General features: G+C 40.6%; 1 protein-coding gene across 3 annotated transcripts in view; it reads right to left on the bottom strand.

Moving 5' to 3' along the window:
* The window catches only part of RAPGEF4 (Rap guanine nucleotide exchange factor 4), a 290,524-nt gene that overhangs the window by 228,553 nt on the left and 45,343 nt on the right, over positions 1 to 16,628 (bottom strand). For 2 of the 3 annotated variants that reach the window (XM_043577056.1, XM_043577057.1), the window contains exons 2-3: positions 12,800 to 12,942; positions 9,323 to 9,411 (exon numbers count right to left, since the gene is read on the bottom strand). In XM_043577056.1, coding sequence (XP_043432991.1) covers positions 9,323 to 9,411; positions 12,800 to 12,942 — 232 coding nt within the window. Of the gene's footprint in view, positions 1 to 9,322; positions 9,412 to 12,799; positions 12,943 to 16,628 lie in introns of those variants that run through there. The other variant, XM_043577058.1, reaches the window with a different exon arrangement.

Here is a 16,628-nt window from a genome sequence, read left to right as displayed (position 1 = left end):
CATTCATAAACGTTCGTGTTAAGTAGGTTAACAAACACGTCAGTAAAGTCACCCTGATGGAAGGCAGGGAGTATTAGGCAAAGGACACGCATGTGGCGGCACCGAGAGTCAGAACACTCCAAGCTCAGCAGGAAACTTCCCTGGAGTGTAGTGACAAAAGTACAGCCCTCGTAGACCTAGATTCAAAACTGTTCTCTGCCAATTATCATGGTCTTGCAGCTTTGGGTAAAATGATCCCAGGAAACTTAATATCCTCATTTATGAAATGGGCACAAGCAGGATTAAATGTAAATAAAACAACACACAGAGTCAAGGACGGTCCCTAGCACATAGTAGGTGCTCCATAAATAATGGAAAATAGTATTTCTGACTTTGTCATGTTTATATACACATTTAGGTTAACCATATTACTAAAAAGCAAATTACATTTTTCTATTATTGAAAGAACAGAGAACCTCTACATTCATTTTGTGTTAATCTTCAATGAACGATGGTTTTTCAACACTTAAATTCTAAGTTTCTCTGTCTCCCAGTCTGGATGTCAAGTGGTTTGAATGATCTGCAAAACACTTCAGCTCTCTGGGGGAGCTTGCATTCAAAGGAACCCTTCTGATGAATCCTGCTGAAAATCAAAGAATCCTTTTGTGCTGCTACTAATCACCCCTTAATTTATCTGCTTGGTACATCTGAATTATGATATGCTAGGTTTTCTTAAAGCAGGTGTTCTCATATGAAGCATTTTATTTGTTTGTTACGCTATAAACAAAGCTACACTATGAAAATAGGAACGGTGTTAAGAAAGCCAATGGCTGTGTATCACTGATATCAGAGGTAATAAACACGTGCTTTGCAAATGTCTATACGCATCCACAGAAATCCAACTTACACAAGTTACAGCCTGATGAAATTTAAAATAACTAGCAATCAACAAACAGACATAAGAATTTTCTCTGATCAGTACATCAAGATTTTTTTTCTTAAACTGTCCTTTAACTTCAAGGGGTATCAGATTTTTTTAGTAAGTATATCTAAATCACTCTGTATTAATAGCTCAAGAAAAGTTAACTGTCTCATGGCATACTTATTGTTTTGGATACATGTTGGGTTAACATCAGCGAACAAACTGGTCCTTTAAGTGCACAGACCCTGAAACGTAAATTCTTACAAAGCAAATATTCTGACAATATTTTTATTTTAGGACTATGGCCAATACTTGCCATTAAGTTTGGTAGTGCCTGGGTCTATTTCATGAGCTTAAATTTAGTATTGGAATTTACTGAATGCTGCAAGTCTTTTTAAAAAATAAAAATTTGTCAAGACATTAAATTGTATGTGCTGTCTGAAGAATTTATTGCCAAGCACAAAGGCAAAATACTTCCAAGTCAAATGTGGTTTTTTTCTAACAGACAGCAAAGACAGATTTGTTACTTTTACAGCACTTCCCTGGAATCACAGTGTTAGACACAGCTTAAGGAGATCAGGCAAGCTGGCTGCAGGAAGTTTCGATGAGAACATGAGAAGGGACTAGCATTAGCATTCCAATAACTGAATCAGGGAGGCCAGCTTCATTTCAGCAGAAAGCCAATCTGTCCTGCACCGTGGCTCAGTCCTGCATCCACCCAAACAAAGAATTACATGGCAACAAAACTAAACACAGTGTGTGGAAGCCTCGCGCAGGATGCTAAATAAACTCCGGATGGGTTCCTAACAAATAACATGACCTGAACAGACAAGTAATAAGAGATCATAAACCACCACTATGGACTTGGCACCTTTCACGTTTCATGGGCTCATTAAATGTGTTCAGAAAATGTTCCCTGATGATAGCAATGTTCTCTGTCTGAAAATAATGGGGTGACACGAGAGTAAATGAGAGAATCAGACAGGCTAAGACAGAAAGACAGAGAATGATAGAGAGAGCCACATGATAGAGAAACAAGTCTGTCCTTCAAATTTCATAAACAAAAATTCAACGCTTAAAAACATCTTTGCTGTAGAGACAAAAAGAGGGCAAATAAAAGCACATTTTACTTTGGGGGAAGTACCAGTGAGAGATAGTTTTTCCAAAATTGGACTAAAAACTGCCAGAGAATGTTACCGAAACAGATGAGAGGGTGAATAAAGTGCAAGTGCCAACAGCAGCCAGGGTTCTCTGATCCCAGAGAATGGCTGAATAACATCGGTGAACAGCTTGCCATTCTAATACCGAGCACATTTCCTGCTTTCTCTATGCTAGCACTGCCCTCTTGTGATAAAATGAGAGCATTGCAGGCATTGCAACAGGCTGCACTCCACTCTAGGCAACAAACCTTTCCTTCTGGAATTAGTAAGAAAAAAGTACCAGAACCCCTGATCTATGCCAAGCTTCCCACGAAGTGGTTTGTATACATTGACTCATTTAAGGTAGAAATCCCCAACTTATAGGTAATCTAACTTGCCTAAGGTCACACAACAATGAAGTCGCAGAGAGAGGATTTCAAAAGAGGTCTGATTATAACCACTGTGTGTTGCATTAGGTAAAAATACTTTAAATAAGCATCTGTTATACAGATGTAGAAGTTTTAATGAATTGATACACCATCTTACTCTCTATTTTGCAGCATGAACTTCTAGTCACTTAGCAGTCAGAAGAAATTCTTCTTTCATGCGATAGGAAAAATATACTTTTTTGGTGCAAAGATTAACTTTTAAACCTTATATATTTCCAGGGTTTAAATATTTACCATGCCAAAAAGGCCCTTCACTTATAAAATCTGCAGAGAAAAACAGGACCTTGTCTCTGTCTCTCTCTCTCTCTCTCCCCATCGCGTGCGTATGCGCTTTCTGAAACACACACACAGAGTTGAGTATGGCTGCCTATTTATCGTTTTTGCGTGTATTACTTATTATGTATAATTTATTCCAATATCCACTTTTCACTCTAAATCCATTCAAGTATTAATAAGAAAAGAGTACACTGATAGCATTTTCATTCTAGTGGGAACATAAACTCTCTAACTTTCAGGCCGTGTAGTTAAATAGGCACTCAAGGCAGGCAAGTTCTTGAGCACAAGAGTTCCACTGTGGATGTCTGAGGGCATTTGTGTCCTGGTTAGGCTTAGGGAAGAGACTAAGGGTGGGGACAGGTATTGGCGGGAATGGGAAAGATTAATCCTTGATAGGATCTGTGCTGCCAAGTAGAAATCTTTGTGAACATGTGAGCCAGCTGGGACACAGTGGGTTGGTGGCGTGGTCTGTGGGCAGGTTCCCTTGCTGAGCACTCTGAGTTTCAAGGGGTAACACAAAGAATGCTCAAGGCAGGAAAAGTGCCTAGAAAGCTGGTAGGTGCGCCTCTGACAATTACATATGGAAATGGGGTACAAGTGTTTTGGAAGTAAGCTTTGTTTATGGAGTAGTAGAAGCAATATAATGCATAGGAAGGTATTTCCAAGGATAGCTGTCTCCACAAGTTCATCAAAATAACAGAACAGAATAGTCTATGTATTTCTCAGAATTCTTAGAACAAACACAGTTTCAAGTCCATAGCAAAAGAAATGAAAGCAATGGAAGTACGGAAGCGGAACAGTGTTGGCTTGGGGCTCTTCCCAGAAAGGCCTGTGTCAGAGGGAGAGAAGTTGGTTCCAACCAACACTCAGCAGGATTGTGCACCAGTGTCTGATGTGCTCTGAGTTGGGAGCAGACCCACAGGATGAGAAAGAGTCTGCCTGCTAAGTCATGCCTCCCCAGCTGGCACACTTGTGGTTTTGAAACTGACCAGGTGGACCAACTCCAAGCAAAACTGGGAGGTAAGCCATCCTTGTTCCCCACAGTCCAATGGCTCTTTGTCTCTATCCCCTCCTCCCAGCAAAGGGCTTGAAGCTTACATTACCACTGAGTGGAGTGGTTTAAATACTTTTCCAAAATGTGGAATCAACAGCTTTCTTTGTTAGAATCTTGGGCACCAGTGATCCAAGAGGGCAAAGAAGGATCTATACATTACCACCACCCATGGACACCGGGAGGCACTTGGGAGCAAGTACCCTTTGAAGACCCCTTACAGACATCCACACAAATGGCCACACATGCTGGCCAAAGGTAAGGATGACAAGAGCAGAGTACTGGATTGAGTAAGGAAGTCATGGGGATTTCCAGCTCTATGGGTCACCACTGTATCATCTTGAACAGACCACTCATTCACATGGGACTTGAGTAAGTTACAACACACTTGGGTCTGCTCACTAGGGCAGCTCAAACAAAACAATGGAAGTGAAATGGCTTCTAAATGAGGAGAGTTACTATAACTATGCTCGTAGGATACCACTAATGGGAGATAAGTGTGACCCTCAACCTGGAGTCCAAAGAATTCAAAAAGAACCTGCAAAACCAATCATACAGAAGGCAAGAAGCTGTGCTTTTTTAATCCAGTGAGCAAAAAAGTATAAGGGAATGATGAAAAGGCAGAAAAAGTAGTATTATATTAAAACAGGCAGAAAGGTAATATAAATTTCTGAGCCAAATAAAATATTTATGCCATTTGTATTCTTCAAATTTATGTATAGTTATCTCTTCCTATCACCATATAAAAGGGTGATTTTGTTCAGAAAAAAAATTCCATCAGATCAATAATGCCTAATAAATACATGACATAGAAACACTGTATCAGAATATGTGAAGGGCTTTCTTTCTTATGTGCCCTTATTTCAATTACTGGCATCACCATCCACCTCTTTAACCAAGTCCAGATCCCCACTTTCTCTCAGCCCCCATACATCCTATCAACCCAAACTCTAACCCTATCACCTCCACCTTGGACATAGTACCTCAATCTCCCTCCCCTATCACCCATACTTATCTACCCCACCTTCTAGCCTAGAAACCTTTTGAAGGGATGGACCATGCTCATTTAACTGATCTAAAAGGTGGTGGAAGGAGGAACCCACATCCAGGGGCAGCCCAGCAAAGTGTGAGAAGTGGGTCTTCCCTGATATTATGTCTCAGGTGGAGCAAACATCTGCAAGGTGGCTTGGAGATGAGAGGTGTGGAGCTCTGAGCTGGAATCAGCGGGTGGTTGCCTGAGCTGCAGGGGAAAAGCTTCTCCCCACATTCATTATTACTTCTGCTTGGCACCTATACAGCCATAATGGTCAAGAACTTCAGCCTCAGAATCTCAAAGAACTGGCTCCGATACCTAATGGATGAGTGACCTTGGGAGAGTTATTTAGCGTCTACCTGTAAAGTGACACTAATAATAGCACTAAACAGGGGTGGGGAAGGGGGCTGTAGCTTAATAGCCAATGAAAAAATGCTTGAAAAGTGCTTTTCACACAGCTACCTGTAGTGGGCGCTCCATTACCATGATCTATTCCTGCTCTTATCCTGCCATTCTGGCTCAGCTAACACCCCACTGAGGGTATGTCTGAAACTTAGAGATTCTAAGTTTGGGAATTTATCATCACCATCTCTGATTTCTGACCCTCTGATGAGAAGAAAGGCCACTAAGAGACTTGAATGAAAATGGAGGGTCAGGCTAGCAAGAAACTGCCCTACCCACTTATAAAGATTTCACTCTTTTGTGCTGTTACCTCCTTTCTTTGTCCTTCACTATCTTAGTCTCTTAACTTTTCTTTTTTTCTTTTACTTCCCTGCTCACCTTTTTTCCTGTGTGAGCAGCAGGAAGAACGTGAAATTTGGAATATGTCAGACCTGAATTCAAATCTTCACTTGGCCACATAAATTTGTATGACCCAGGGAAATTTACACCTGATGTTGCTGAGCTTTGTTTCCAAGCCCAGTTGTAAAACAGAACATGAATGCCAAAAGATGAAGTCAGTTAATGCACACAGAATCCCTAGCAAGTATAACACAGTGAAGGCACTTAGCAAAGTTGTTGCTGGTCTCAAGGGGTAGGAATTGTAGGTCTTTCCTTGCTTCTCCTCCCATGGCCCATTATCCAACCCCATTTCACTCCCAACTGAGGCAGCTGATAGTTAATTTTATGTGTTGACTTGAATATGGCAACCAGTTTGTTTAGTCAAACATTAGTCTATATTTTGCTGTGAAAATATCTTTTAGACGTCTTTAACATTTATGATCAGTAGACTTTAAATGAAGCAAATTATCCTCCATAATGCAGGTGGGTTTCATCCAATCAATTGAAGGACTTAAGAGCAAACATGTTTCTCTTGAGGTCTCGCAAAGAGGACAGAATTCTGTTTCCAGACTACCACACAGGAATTCTGCCTGGGTTTCCAGCTTTCAGACTGATGACTGCAGCATCAACTTTTGCCTGATGGCCAGCCTGCTGGCTTGCCATATGGATTTCAAACTTACCAGCCCTCACAGTCACATAAGCCAGTTCCTTAAAATAAATTCCTATCTATCTATCTGTCTATCTTTTATTTGTTCTATTTCTCTGGAGAACTTTGACTTATAGAAAGAACTACTCTGATTGGCTTACTAATCACCCTGATTTGGTCATATTACTGGAGGGCAGAGATTCAGGGCCCATTACAAGGCTAGCACAGGTGGAAGTGGCTTTTTTATTTCTCCCTGTCAAGCAACTTGCCATGGGAGGAGGTTCAGCCATCTTGCTCATTCTCTTTAGCTTCTTTCTCCCAGGTGGCTGTAACCATGTCCTGCGGGTGACCGTCTGAGTTGGCTGGAAGGCTAGGCCCTCTCTGTTTCTCAGACTCCTCTTTGGAGAGGTGAAGGATGTAGACATCAATGAGCTTTCTCTTCCGTATATCTTAGTGATATAAATCAATCCAGAAAACCCTGGTTGGACAGTGTGGGGTGAAGTACACAGGAGGCAGTAAACCAGATCTGGTATAAAGCTAGTAACTCCTAACAACTTAAGAGAAGACCAAGCCCAGCTTAGGAATTGGGTCTGAGATCAAAACCACAGCTAAAGTTAAAAGTCTGTTAAGATTTTTAAAACCCCACAGTTAATAACAAAGTGTTACTCATCTTTTCTTGCTAGAACCCCATGATGAGAAAATTGGTCCAGGGCAATATTCCAGGAGCTTCTGGCCATACTATCTTAATACCATCAAAATCTCATGTCAGCTTTGAACATTTGATGTGTCAGTATATTCATGCTGATGTTATTTATCATCCCTTAGGTACATCTGCTCTGCCTTTTTCCTTCTTCTCTTTCCTCTCTGTTTTCCTTTCCTTCTCACCTTTCTCCCCCTTAATTCTCATCTTTGTCCCCTTTCCTCTCTTTCCTCACCATCTCTTTCCAGTTCTTCCCCTCTCTCCATCAGCACTCATTCACAACCACCTGGAGGAGCAAGGAGAACCATTCTCTACAGGTCCTGTCCCCTCCACACCTCCACACAAGTGAGACCCGGTTAAGGTAAACATCAGGAACAGCCCTGGGCAAGGAGCCCGAGGATACCCTCCAGGACAGCAGTCTGCAGGTGGAAGGTGTGCAGAGATAAGAGACATGGGGAAATCTGAAAAGATGACACAGAAAGAGGGAACTTGCATGAGTCACCACATTTTTTTTCAGTAGGCTTTACACCTAGAGCAGAGGCCAATGTGGGGCTTGAACTCACGACCCTGAAATCAGCAACCGAGCTGAGATCAAAAGTTGGACCCTTAACTGACTCAGCCACCCAGGAAACCCTCATCACAGTTCTTTTGAGTCAAAATTACAGAGCAGTGTCTAAGAGCCTATGTTCAGGTGCTGACTTCTTGGGTTTGAAGTGTGGTTCCCCCAATTTCTATATAGGTTACTTGGGGCAAGTTATTTAACCAGTCAGGGCCTCAACTGCCTCATCTGTTAAACGAGAACAGTAATATGACCTATCCCGTAGGGTTGTTGTGAGGATTAAAGGAGTAAATAAATACCTATCAGGTGCTTAGAACACTGCCCTGCACATGGCAAATATCCAAGAAATGTAGTTGTTCTCTCAGTTCATTGAGAAAGTGAGGCAGCTTACAAGAATAAAAAACTCACCTCTCACCTTGGCATCTGAACTCCAGGAGATAACTGGCTCTGTGAGAGAAGGGGAGAGGGACAGTACCAACAAGGTTGACAGGCACAGGTCCCAGGCAGTTTGTAATGGAAAGTTCTATGTAGTGATGCACAGAAAAAGTATCTATGGGTTAAGCAGGACTTGCGCACTGGCCTGAGACTCTGCCCATCCATAACAGTGGGAATAACATTGGCAGCTATATTCCAAACTCTAAATGCCCACCTTATCAACAATCTTTAGGATACTTTTCCATTTTTAAATGGTTGGCTGCCCCTGACTCCAATATGCACACATATGCCTGAAAATTTTTAATCTCAGATTTAATGCATCATAAATGTGTCTCCATTTGGAGTATGTTACATATGAAAAAGGCTTAGAGACAGAGTCTTAAACATGATACTTGGCTGTAGGCTATTTATTCCCTTGGCTGATTTATACATTTTTCTTGATAATTTTTTCTGATTTTACAATTAGCCAATTCTCTTCCATCAGTTTTTATATGAATCCTGAATATGCAGGTAGAAAACTTGGGCCGTTTTCATACTGAGGCTTGAAGGTGGCCTTTAGACTTCTGAGATTCAAGGTTCCTGACTCCAAACAGGAAAGTTCTGTACATTTGGGCCCCAAGGATAAGGATGAACAAGGGTCATTGCAGATGTGAAAGAAGAGTCTGGGTTCAATTTTAAATATTCACAAATATTGTGAGAGGAAAAGAGAGAAAATGAATTTTATATCCTAGGATGCTAAGCTCCTCAAAGGTCACTAATGAAGATCAAGTAAGCAAGTAGCACACTTTAGGAAAATACATATATATTATTAGCCCTTCCACATTTGAGAAGATGAGGCAGAGCAACTGTGAAAGATTTTTAGGGAGACTGTATCAAGCACATTTCTCCTGCATCGCTGTGGCACCTACAGGGCTAATGAGGGATCACATCTAGGACACAGAAAAGTTAGGATACCAGAAGGAGGAAGGAGGAGACACCCAGGAAGACTTGATTCTCTGTCCCCTTTGCTCACATTTCAACTTACACAACATCAATATATAACTGTGCAATTGAATTGTTTGCATTTCCCAACAGATGGCAAGCTCCTGAAAGGCAGGCAATGTGTTCTTGCACTTCGTGTTCCAATACCTGTCACCATACTCAAACCATGGAAAACATGCAATATATATGCTTCTCGAGTAACTTAATAAAAGAATTCAACAAACACTTGTTGAACTCCTTCCTATGGGAGAGAGGCCATTTTGAAAGTTTGAAAATGTAATTTTGATGGCATAAAATATATAGACCTAATGTGTCTTTAAAAATAATACTAATAAATCCTACTTAAAAAAAAAAAAAGATAAGGTATCTTACCTGGTGACTGCTGGTCTCAGATACTTTCACATCCAAAGACCCTGCCAGGACAGCATACCAGTTTGTTCCAATATCACCCTGGCGAAATACTGAAAAGGAAACAGTAAGGTAAATATACCAATATAAGCTGATTTTACCATATTATCACTGGTCATTATAAGCGTGACTTGGATCTAGCAAAGCTTACCACCCCTCCTCTATCTGTTCTCAGAAAAGCTTGACGTATTTCTCTTTTCCTCATCTATCAACAAAGCTATATCTTATTTATTCTATGAAGTGGAACTCTATTAAAGGGAACTCTTTCATATTTACTGGGTAAGTAATAAGGGATGATAACCCTAAATGCTAGAAGATCCTTTGAATTTAAGAATTCACTAATGTTCTATGTAATTTATCTTAAATACATTTCATTGTATTGCAATTCTTAGAAAATTATTACTCTAGATGGGGTACATATTAACAAGGTTATTTGATTCAACAAAATTCTATCCTATCACCCCCATTTCCTAAATCTATTTGCATTAAAAGTAGTTTTTAATAGAATGTCTCCTTTTAAGCTAACCAATAAATGAATAAGAAAAATAAAATCTGCTTTAAAATTTTTAACTAGTATTGTCACTGTCCACTTTCTAAATTTTTTTTTAACATTTATTTATTTTTGAGAGAGTGAGAGAGACAGAACACGAGAGGGGGAGGACAGAGAGAGAGGGAGACACAGAATCGGAAGGAGGCTTCAGGCTCTGAGCTGTCAACACGGAGCCCAACGCGGGTCTCGAACTCACGAGCTGTGAGATCATGACCTGAGCCAAAGTCAGATGCTCAACCTACTGAGCCACCCAGGCGCCCCATCACTGTCCACTTTCTTATTTGTTTTATAAATTCATTGCTTTTAGGCATTAGGAGTTAACTACTCTTTGGAAATAACTCTCATCAGAAATTTCTGAACCCGATTTTATCTTACTTTTGTAATCTTAGAGAGAAAACACTTAGATATTTAGATAGAACCTTAGTTCTTATACCATGTTAAGACCAGTACTTTGGAAAATCATTCTGAAATACAGGTTCAAAAATCTCATACAAATCCAACTATCCTTTTAAATATCCTGGCTAAATAACTAGATTGAATGATCTGATATTTTAAAATTCGTTTCACAATTAGAGTCAGAAGTCAAGTGACTAAATGAATCACATGACAACTCAGTGGGACAGCTGAGTTCTGGCAAGGCTAGCACTCCCTGCGTAAGAGCAAGCTTCTAGAAGCCATTATAATAATGACGACAAGCTGCTCTAAACTCTCCCAGACATGCTTCAGAAAGACAAGAACAATAATGGCACCCCACACAAGTGCAATAATAAGCTTAAGAGGAGAGATTAAGGGGTTTATAGCTGGCCTCTCCAATAACTCTGCTATTCCCAGTCTTTGTAAGTGACTTTATTGAGAGTTAGGGTTTTCCCTGTCATGAACTTTTTGACCTCCAAAGACATTCTCACTTACCAATCAATTTTACATTACAAAATGAATCATGGAGGATTCATTTGGAAAATGGTTTTAAGAAACTGAAAACAGAGTCTCAGCCCCAAAAGAATGAAGTTTCCGATATCTATAAGAAAAAGATATACTGGCTTGAAAACAGTATGTATAGATGACTTTTTAAATAGAAGTATGACTATGTTTGCATGGATACACGTGGGAAGACATCTTGAAGGAAACACATAAAGTGTTAATAGCAATCTCTGGGTTTGGGGATTGTACATGATTTTTATTTTGCTTGTCTTCCAAATTTTCAACAGTAATATCTGACAGACCCTGTTGGTCTCCCACTCAGAATGATACCTCCCCTCCTCTTATCTAAGTTAACACAGATTTTATACAAGTTTCCACCTTCCTCTACAGGACTGTGAGCTCTGAGCATAGGGTTTCTTCCCTAGCTCCACTGGAGTAATCATGATTGGTCCAAACCAATCACAGTGATCCAATTATCTCTGACAGTGATCAGTTTAGATGTGGGCATATGATGCAATTCTGGCCAGCAAACAGGAAGTCTACTGGGGACTTCTGAAAATAGACACAAGAGGAAAATAGACACAACAGGATATCTTTGTATTGGCATGTGATGGGGCTCAAGGCCAAAGTGGCATATTGATTATTTTGAATTAAAGCTGATTGAGAAACAGTCAGTGCAAGGACATTCTGACCCTCTACTGTGTCCCCCAGAAAGCAGGAAATAAGTCTCCCATGTGAAAGGTACCCTTCCTGCACCAGGAGATAGACATCCTTATCACCAGAGATAGAGAATTCAGGGCTGAGAAGGTTTTATAAACAAACCGTGCTTAGTTTCTTCACTAATTAGTACCCAAGTCTAAGTTTCTTTGTCATTGGTTTTCTACAAACTTAGTGCTTCTTTATCTAAAAGGTATATAAACAGATTGCTATGGTTACTTCTTAGGTCCCATATCTGTGAGACCACTGCATGTACGAAATTAATTTTTTTTTCTCCTGTTAATCTGTCTTGTGTCAATTTACTGGACCAGCCAAAAGAATCATGAAGGGTAGGGGGGAATTTCCCCTCCCAATACATGTAATATCTCTAACTGCTATAGCTGTCAATCATTTGGGTCAAGTCTGAGAACAAAAACCAACACCTGAGGATGCATGGCAAAACATATACAAAACAAAAACAAACACAAAAACAAAAACAAAATGGGAGAGCCATATGACCTTAGTAATGTCTTTGAGTCACTTAATTAACTCTGAAGCCCTCCTATCTCAAGACTTCCTGAATATGACTAATTAATTTTTCCTTCCTTGAATTTTCCCCCTTGAATAACTGATATTCATGATAGTTGGATGGGGGTTTTCTGTGGCTGCAGCATAAAAGTGTCCCAACAGATGGAAAAGCATTCTTTTTTAATGATAAAATTTTTTTTTTTACTTTTTCAAAAAAAATTTTTTTAAATAGTTATTTTTGAGAGAGAGAGCACAAGCTGGGAAGGGGCAGAAAGAGAGGGAGACACAGAATCTGAAACAGGCTCCTGGCTTTTAGCTGTCAGCACAGAGCCTGGCATGGGGCGCAAACCCACGAATCATGAGATCATGACCTGAGCCAAAGTCAGAGGCCCAACCACTGAGCTACCCAGGCACCCCAAAAATATTTTTTAAATACAGCTGTTACCTGATCATTTTACTTTTTGTATTTGAGTGTCTAAGGATTTAGCTGAATATATGAATCAGTACATCCTTCTAGATCTATCTTCCAAGCTACCCTGGAAGATCCATTTACATGCTGTGAATAAAGTGAAGGAAATGCCTACAGGGAAATGAATAAACAAAGCAAAGGGAAATGTCAGCCTAATACCTTTGGTTGAAGCTCAAATATTTGGCACATAAATACTCCATGTGTTATCTAGCCCCATAGGATAACTGCAAATGAGCACAAACCATACATGAAAATACTCCACTGACGTCGCATTTCTTACATGTAATTCCTTTTTCCAGATTCTCATAATAACCACATAAACAAATCTGATGAAGAAGATTTGGATGAAATTTCTCAAAAGCCTTAACTTCTTTCAGCCTTGTAAAGATGATATCCACATCTTCACTGGATCGTTCCAATGGTCTATAAAGGGGAGAAAAAGCACAAAAAGCTGTATCAATAAGGATTTACTTCAATCAATATGCATTATGTTAATTATATTCAAGTTTATGCAACCATCCCAATTACAAGTATTTCATTGCAAACATTTATACACTTATCCCCATCACAGGTTAGGCTGTGTGTAGGCTAGGCTTTTGTTAACTATTCACCTTAAATCACAACTATTACAGATGGTGTAATACTCTTGATTTATAGTAAGGAATATAGTGGTCTCTACCTACTGTTCCTTATACATAGCTCCTGAAACTCTTGTGATTTTCTACATAAGAGCCATAGGGGCATCTTCTGTTATGCTAGTTGGTCTTTTGTCCTTTGTTCCTGAGATATTTCAGAGGCATAAAGGTAAAATGGCTGTCTTATTATTTATAACAAGACCCTCTCTTTACAACTGCATTTATGTTACTAAGGTAACATTTGGAAAACCCTTAGGTAACCTAAGGATGGAGGCTGGTTGCTAAGGGAACCAACCATGTGATTAGAGGGCTGAAACTTGCAGGCCCACCTCCTAACATCTGGGGAGAAGTCTGCAGATTGAGTTCAATCACCAAAGGCCAATGATTTAATCAGCCATGCCTACATAATGAAGCCTCCATAAAAATCCCTGAACTATGGGGCTCGGAGAACTTGTCCACGTTGGTGAACATGTGAAGATTTGGGGAAAGTGACATGCTGGGAAAGATCATGGAAGCTCCATGCTCCTTCCTACACCTTGCCTTATGCATCTCTTCCATCTGGCTGTTCCTAAATTATATTTTTTTTTATAAAAAAAGATAAAAAAACAAAAAACCCAGCAAACTAGTAAGTAAACTTTTTCCTGAGGTAGAGGGTGTAGGAACCTCTCTGATTTACAGTGACATCTGAAGTGTTTCTGACAGGGCAGTCTGGTGGGCTGAGCCCATAACCTGGGGGATCTGATGCTCTCTCCAGGTAGATGGTGTCACAATTGAATTGAATTGAGCTGAACTGTAGGAGACTCAGCCAGTGTCTCAGAATTGCTTGCTGTGGAAAACCCACACATTGGTGTCAGAAGTGTTGGGTTACCATAGTAGTGGAGACAGTGAAGGAAACACGGGAGGAGTTTTTCCTTTACAGATGGCTAAAGCGGGAATAAGTCTCTGAGTCATGAGTTCAAGCACAGTTCAAGCTTCTGGGTATTGCTTAATCCTTTAGAAGAACCAGGATGTGATAAGATACATGAAAGCTCAGGTTTTATTTAAAACTGGAAGTCACAAACACAAATGTCTGATTGGCAGTGGCCAATCAGATAAATCAAATAGGTAAAAAGAGCCAAATATAAGGGGAAAAGATCTCTACTATATGAAAACAACGGTGAAAGCTCAAAGATAAATAAGAGCTGATACTAAGCCTCAATGTTGGCAATACTCTAGGGAATGGTGGGCATCAGAATGAACTGCAGAGATGGGACTGCTAAAAGGAACAGGTCTTACTTAGCTGTTTTCCTTATTACTGGTTTTCTGTGGACACATGGGCCCAGATGTTGTCATATCTTCCAACTGTTTAAGGAAAGATATCTAGATCTTTGTTTACATTTCTTGAACATTGTGTAGACTACACACACACACACACACACACACACACACACACCATCTATGGACTAGATCCAACTTGTTGACCACCATCTTGTATTCTCTGGATTAAGATGAACCAAAAAACCAAACAAAAATAGGAGAGTTTTACGTATTATAAAAACTGTTTCTTTCCTTTAAGCAGTTTTCAAAGTCCATTCTTACAATATGCTTTTGCAGGATCATATGGTGTTCCTTGACAGATATTTCACATTTCACAGAAACCATGCAGCCTCATGTGTGCTCTGGAGACTTCTGGGACCAGAAGAAATGAGCTGGTCAAGGATGTGACTGAGACCAGTAATTCTCACTGAATACCCATGTGCTTCCCTGAATTTACCATCTTCCCTTGCAGTTACGTTGGAGTCATGTTGTGGCTAGTGGACTGTGAACAAACTGTCCTTTATTACTTCTGAGATGAAACTGTTAAGAGCCACAGGATGTCTTCCATCTCTCTTTTCCTAAGCCACAACTCTACAGCATTACAGGTTGAATTGTGTCCCTTCCATAAAATATGTCGAAGTCCTAACATCCAATATCTGTGAGAGTGGCCTTATTTGGAAATAAGGCCTTTGCAGATGTAATCAACTTAATCAGTCATACTGATTAGGGTGGGCCATAATCCAAGGACTGGTGTTCTTATAAAAAGAAGGGAATTGAGGCACGGAAACACAGGGAAGATGGCCATGTGAAGGTAGAGGCAGAGATTGAAGTAATGCAACTACAAGCCAAGGAACCCTGAGAATTGCTGGCAACCACCAGAAACTACAAAGAAGCAAGAAAGGGTACTCCTCTACAGCCGTCAGGAGAATGTGGCCCTGCTAACAACTTGATTTTGGACTTCCAGTCACCAAAACTGTGAGACCACCAAACACCAAACACAAAACACCAAAAATGTTTTTTTAAATCCACCCAGCTTGTGGTATTTTGTTTGAGAGTCCTAGGAAACTAATACAGAAAGTATGTGTTTCAGATGTTATAGCCACAAGATGGAGACTTTGTGCAAGTGACAAATAAACCTCCATTGGGTGAAGCTACTGAGATTTGGGGTGTGTGTGTACGTGTGTATGTCTGTATGTATGTAGGGTTGGGGGACTGTTATCACAGAATCACTTATTAGCACCTAGACCAACATAGAAGTCAGGACTGGATACACCAGAGTTCCAAGGAACTTGGGACATTGTAGGAGGAAGACAGATCCCACCGTGAGAGATGACCATTTTTAGAGAACATGAACAGAAGACCGTCCCTAAGGGGAAGACCTTACTTACGGTCTTACTTAAGCTTACTTAAGAGGCTCTTCACCTGCCTCCATCACACTTTCAGGCCCAAGAAAACTAAACTCAAAGAGTGTGCCCACAACTTTGGCTAGCCTTCCAACTAACCTCTAGTGAAAGGGCTTGGACTCTGCTTCCCAGAAAGGAGGAGGGGAAATCCTGATACATTAGTGCCCAGTTTATGAGATAACCAAGTTCCTGAAAGAGGTGGAAGGTTTGCAGGCTTTATTAGGGAAGATACGACCCATCAGAACAAGAGCCTCCTTCCACCTATTGGCCATTTGTTAGGGCTTTATCAATTCCCTACCAGAAGGTATGTTCCCAAAGTGAAGGGGCTTTGAAACAGGGGCTAGAACTTGAGCAGTTAATCAAGGGGTACAAATGAATTTCAACAAGTGTCTTTGTGTGCTCAGTGAGAACGCGTTTCACAGGCACTGAGGGCGACCGCAACTGGCAGAGGCACCCCTCGGTGAGGAGCCATGCCAGCGGGGCGCACTTCATAGGAGGCAGTGTTAGCACCAGTAGGAAGTCACACCCAGACACAGCAAGCAGCCGTGTGAACTCCATGGGCTGCTGCCACAGCATTCTGACACTGGCCTGCAGGTCTAAAGCAATGACAGCATTTAAACGGCCATGGGAAGAATCACGAGGACCAGATGAGCTGGAAATTAACTGGGCATCGACATGGTGGATTCTACTTAGTTACACAGGAAAAAAGATACGTGGGGATTAGAATCCATCTTCCATTAAAAAGGAAAGCAGCACCCCATTTTTGTACATTCTT

Source organism: Prionailurus bengalensis, chromosome C1 (assembly GCF_016509475.1).
Source record: "Prionailurus bengalensis isolate Pbe53 chromosome C1, Fcat_Pben_1.1_paternal_pri, whole genome shotgun sequence".
Taxonomy (NCBI): domain Eukaryota; kingdom Metazoa; phylum Chordata; class Mammalia; order Carnivora; family Felidae; genus Prionailurus; species Prionailurus bengalensis.
Note: the sequence above shows the minus strand (reverse complement) of the source record. Positions and strands in the feature narration are given on the sequence as shown.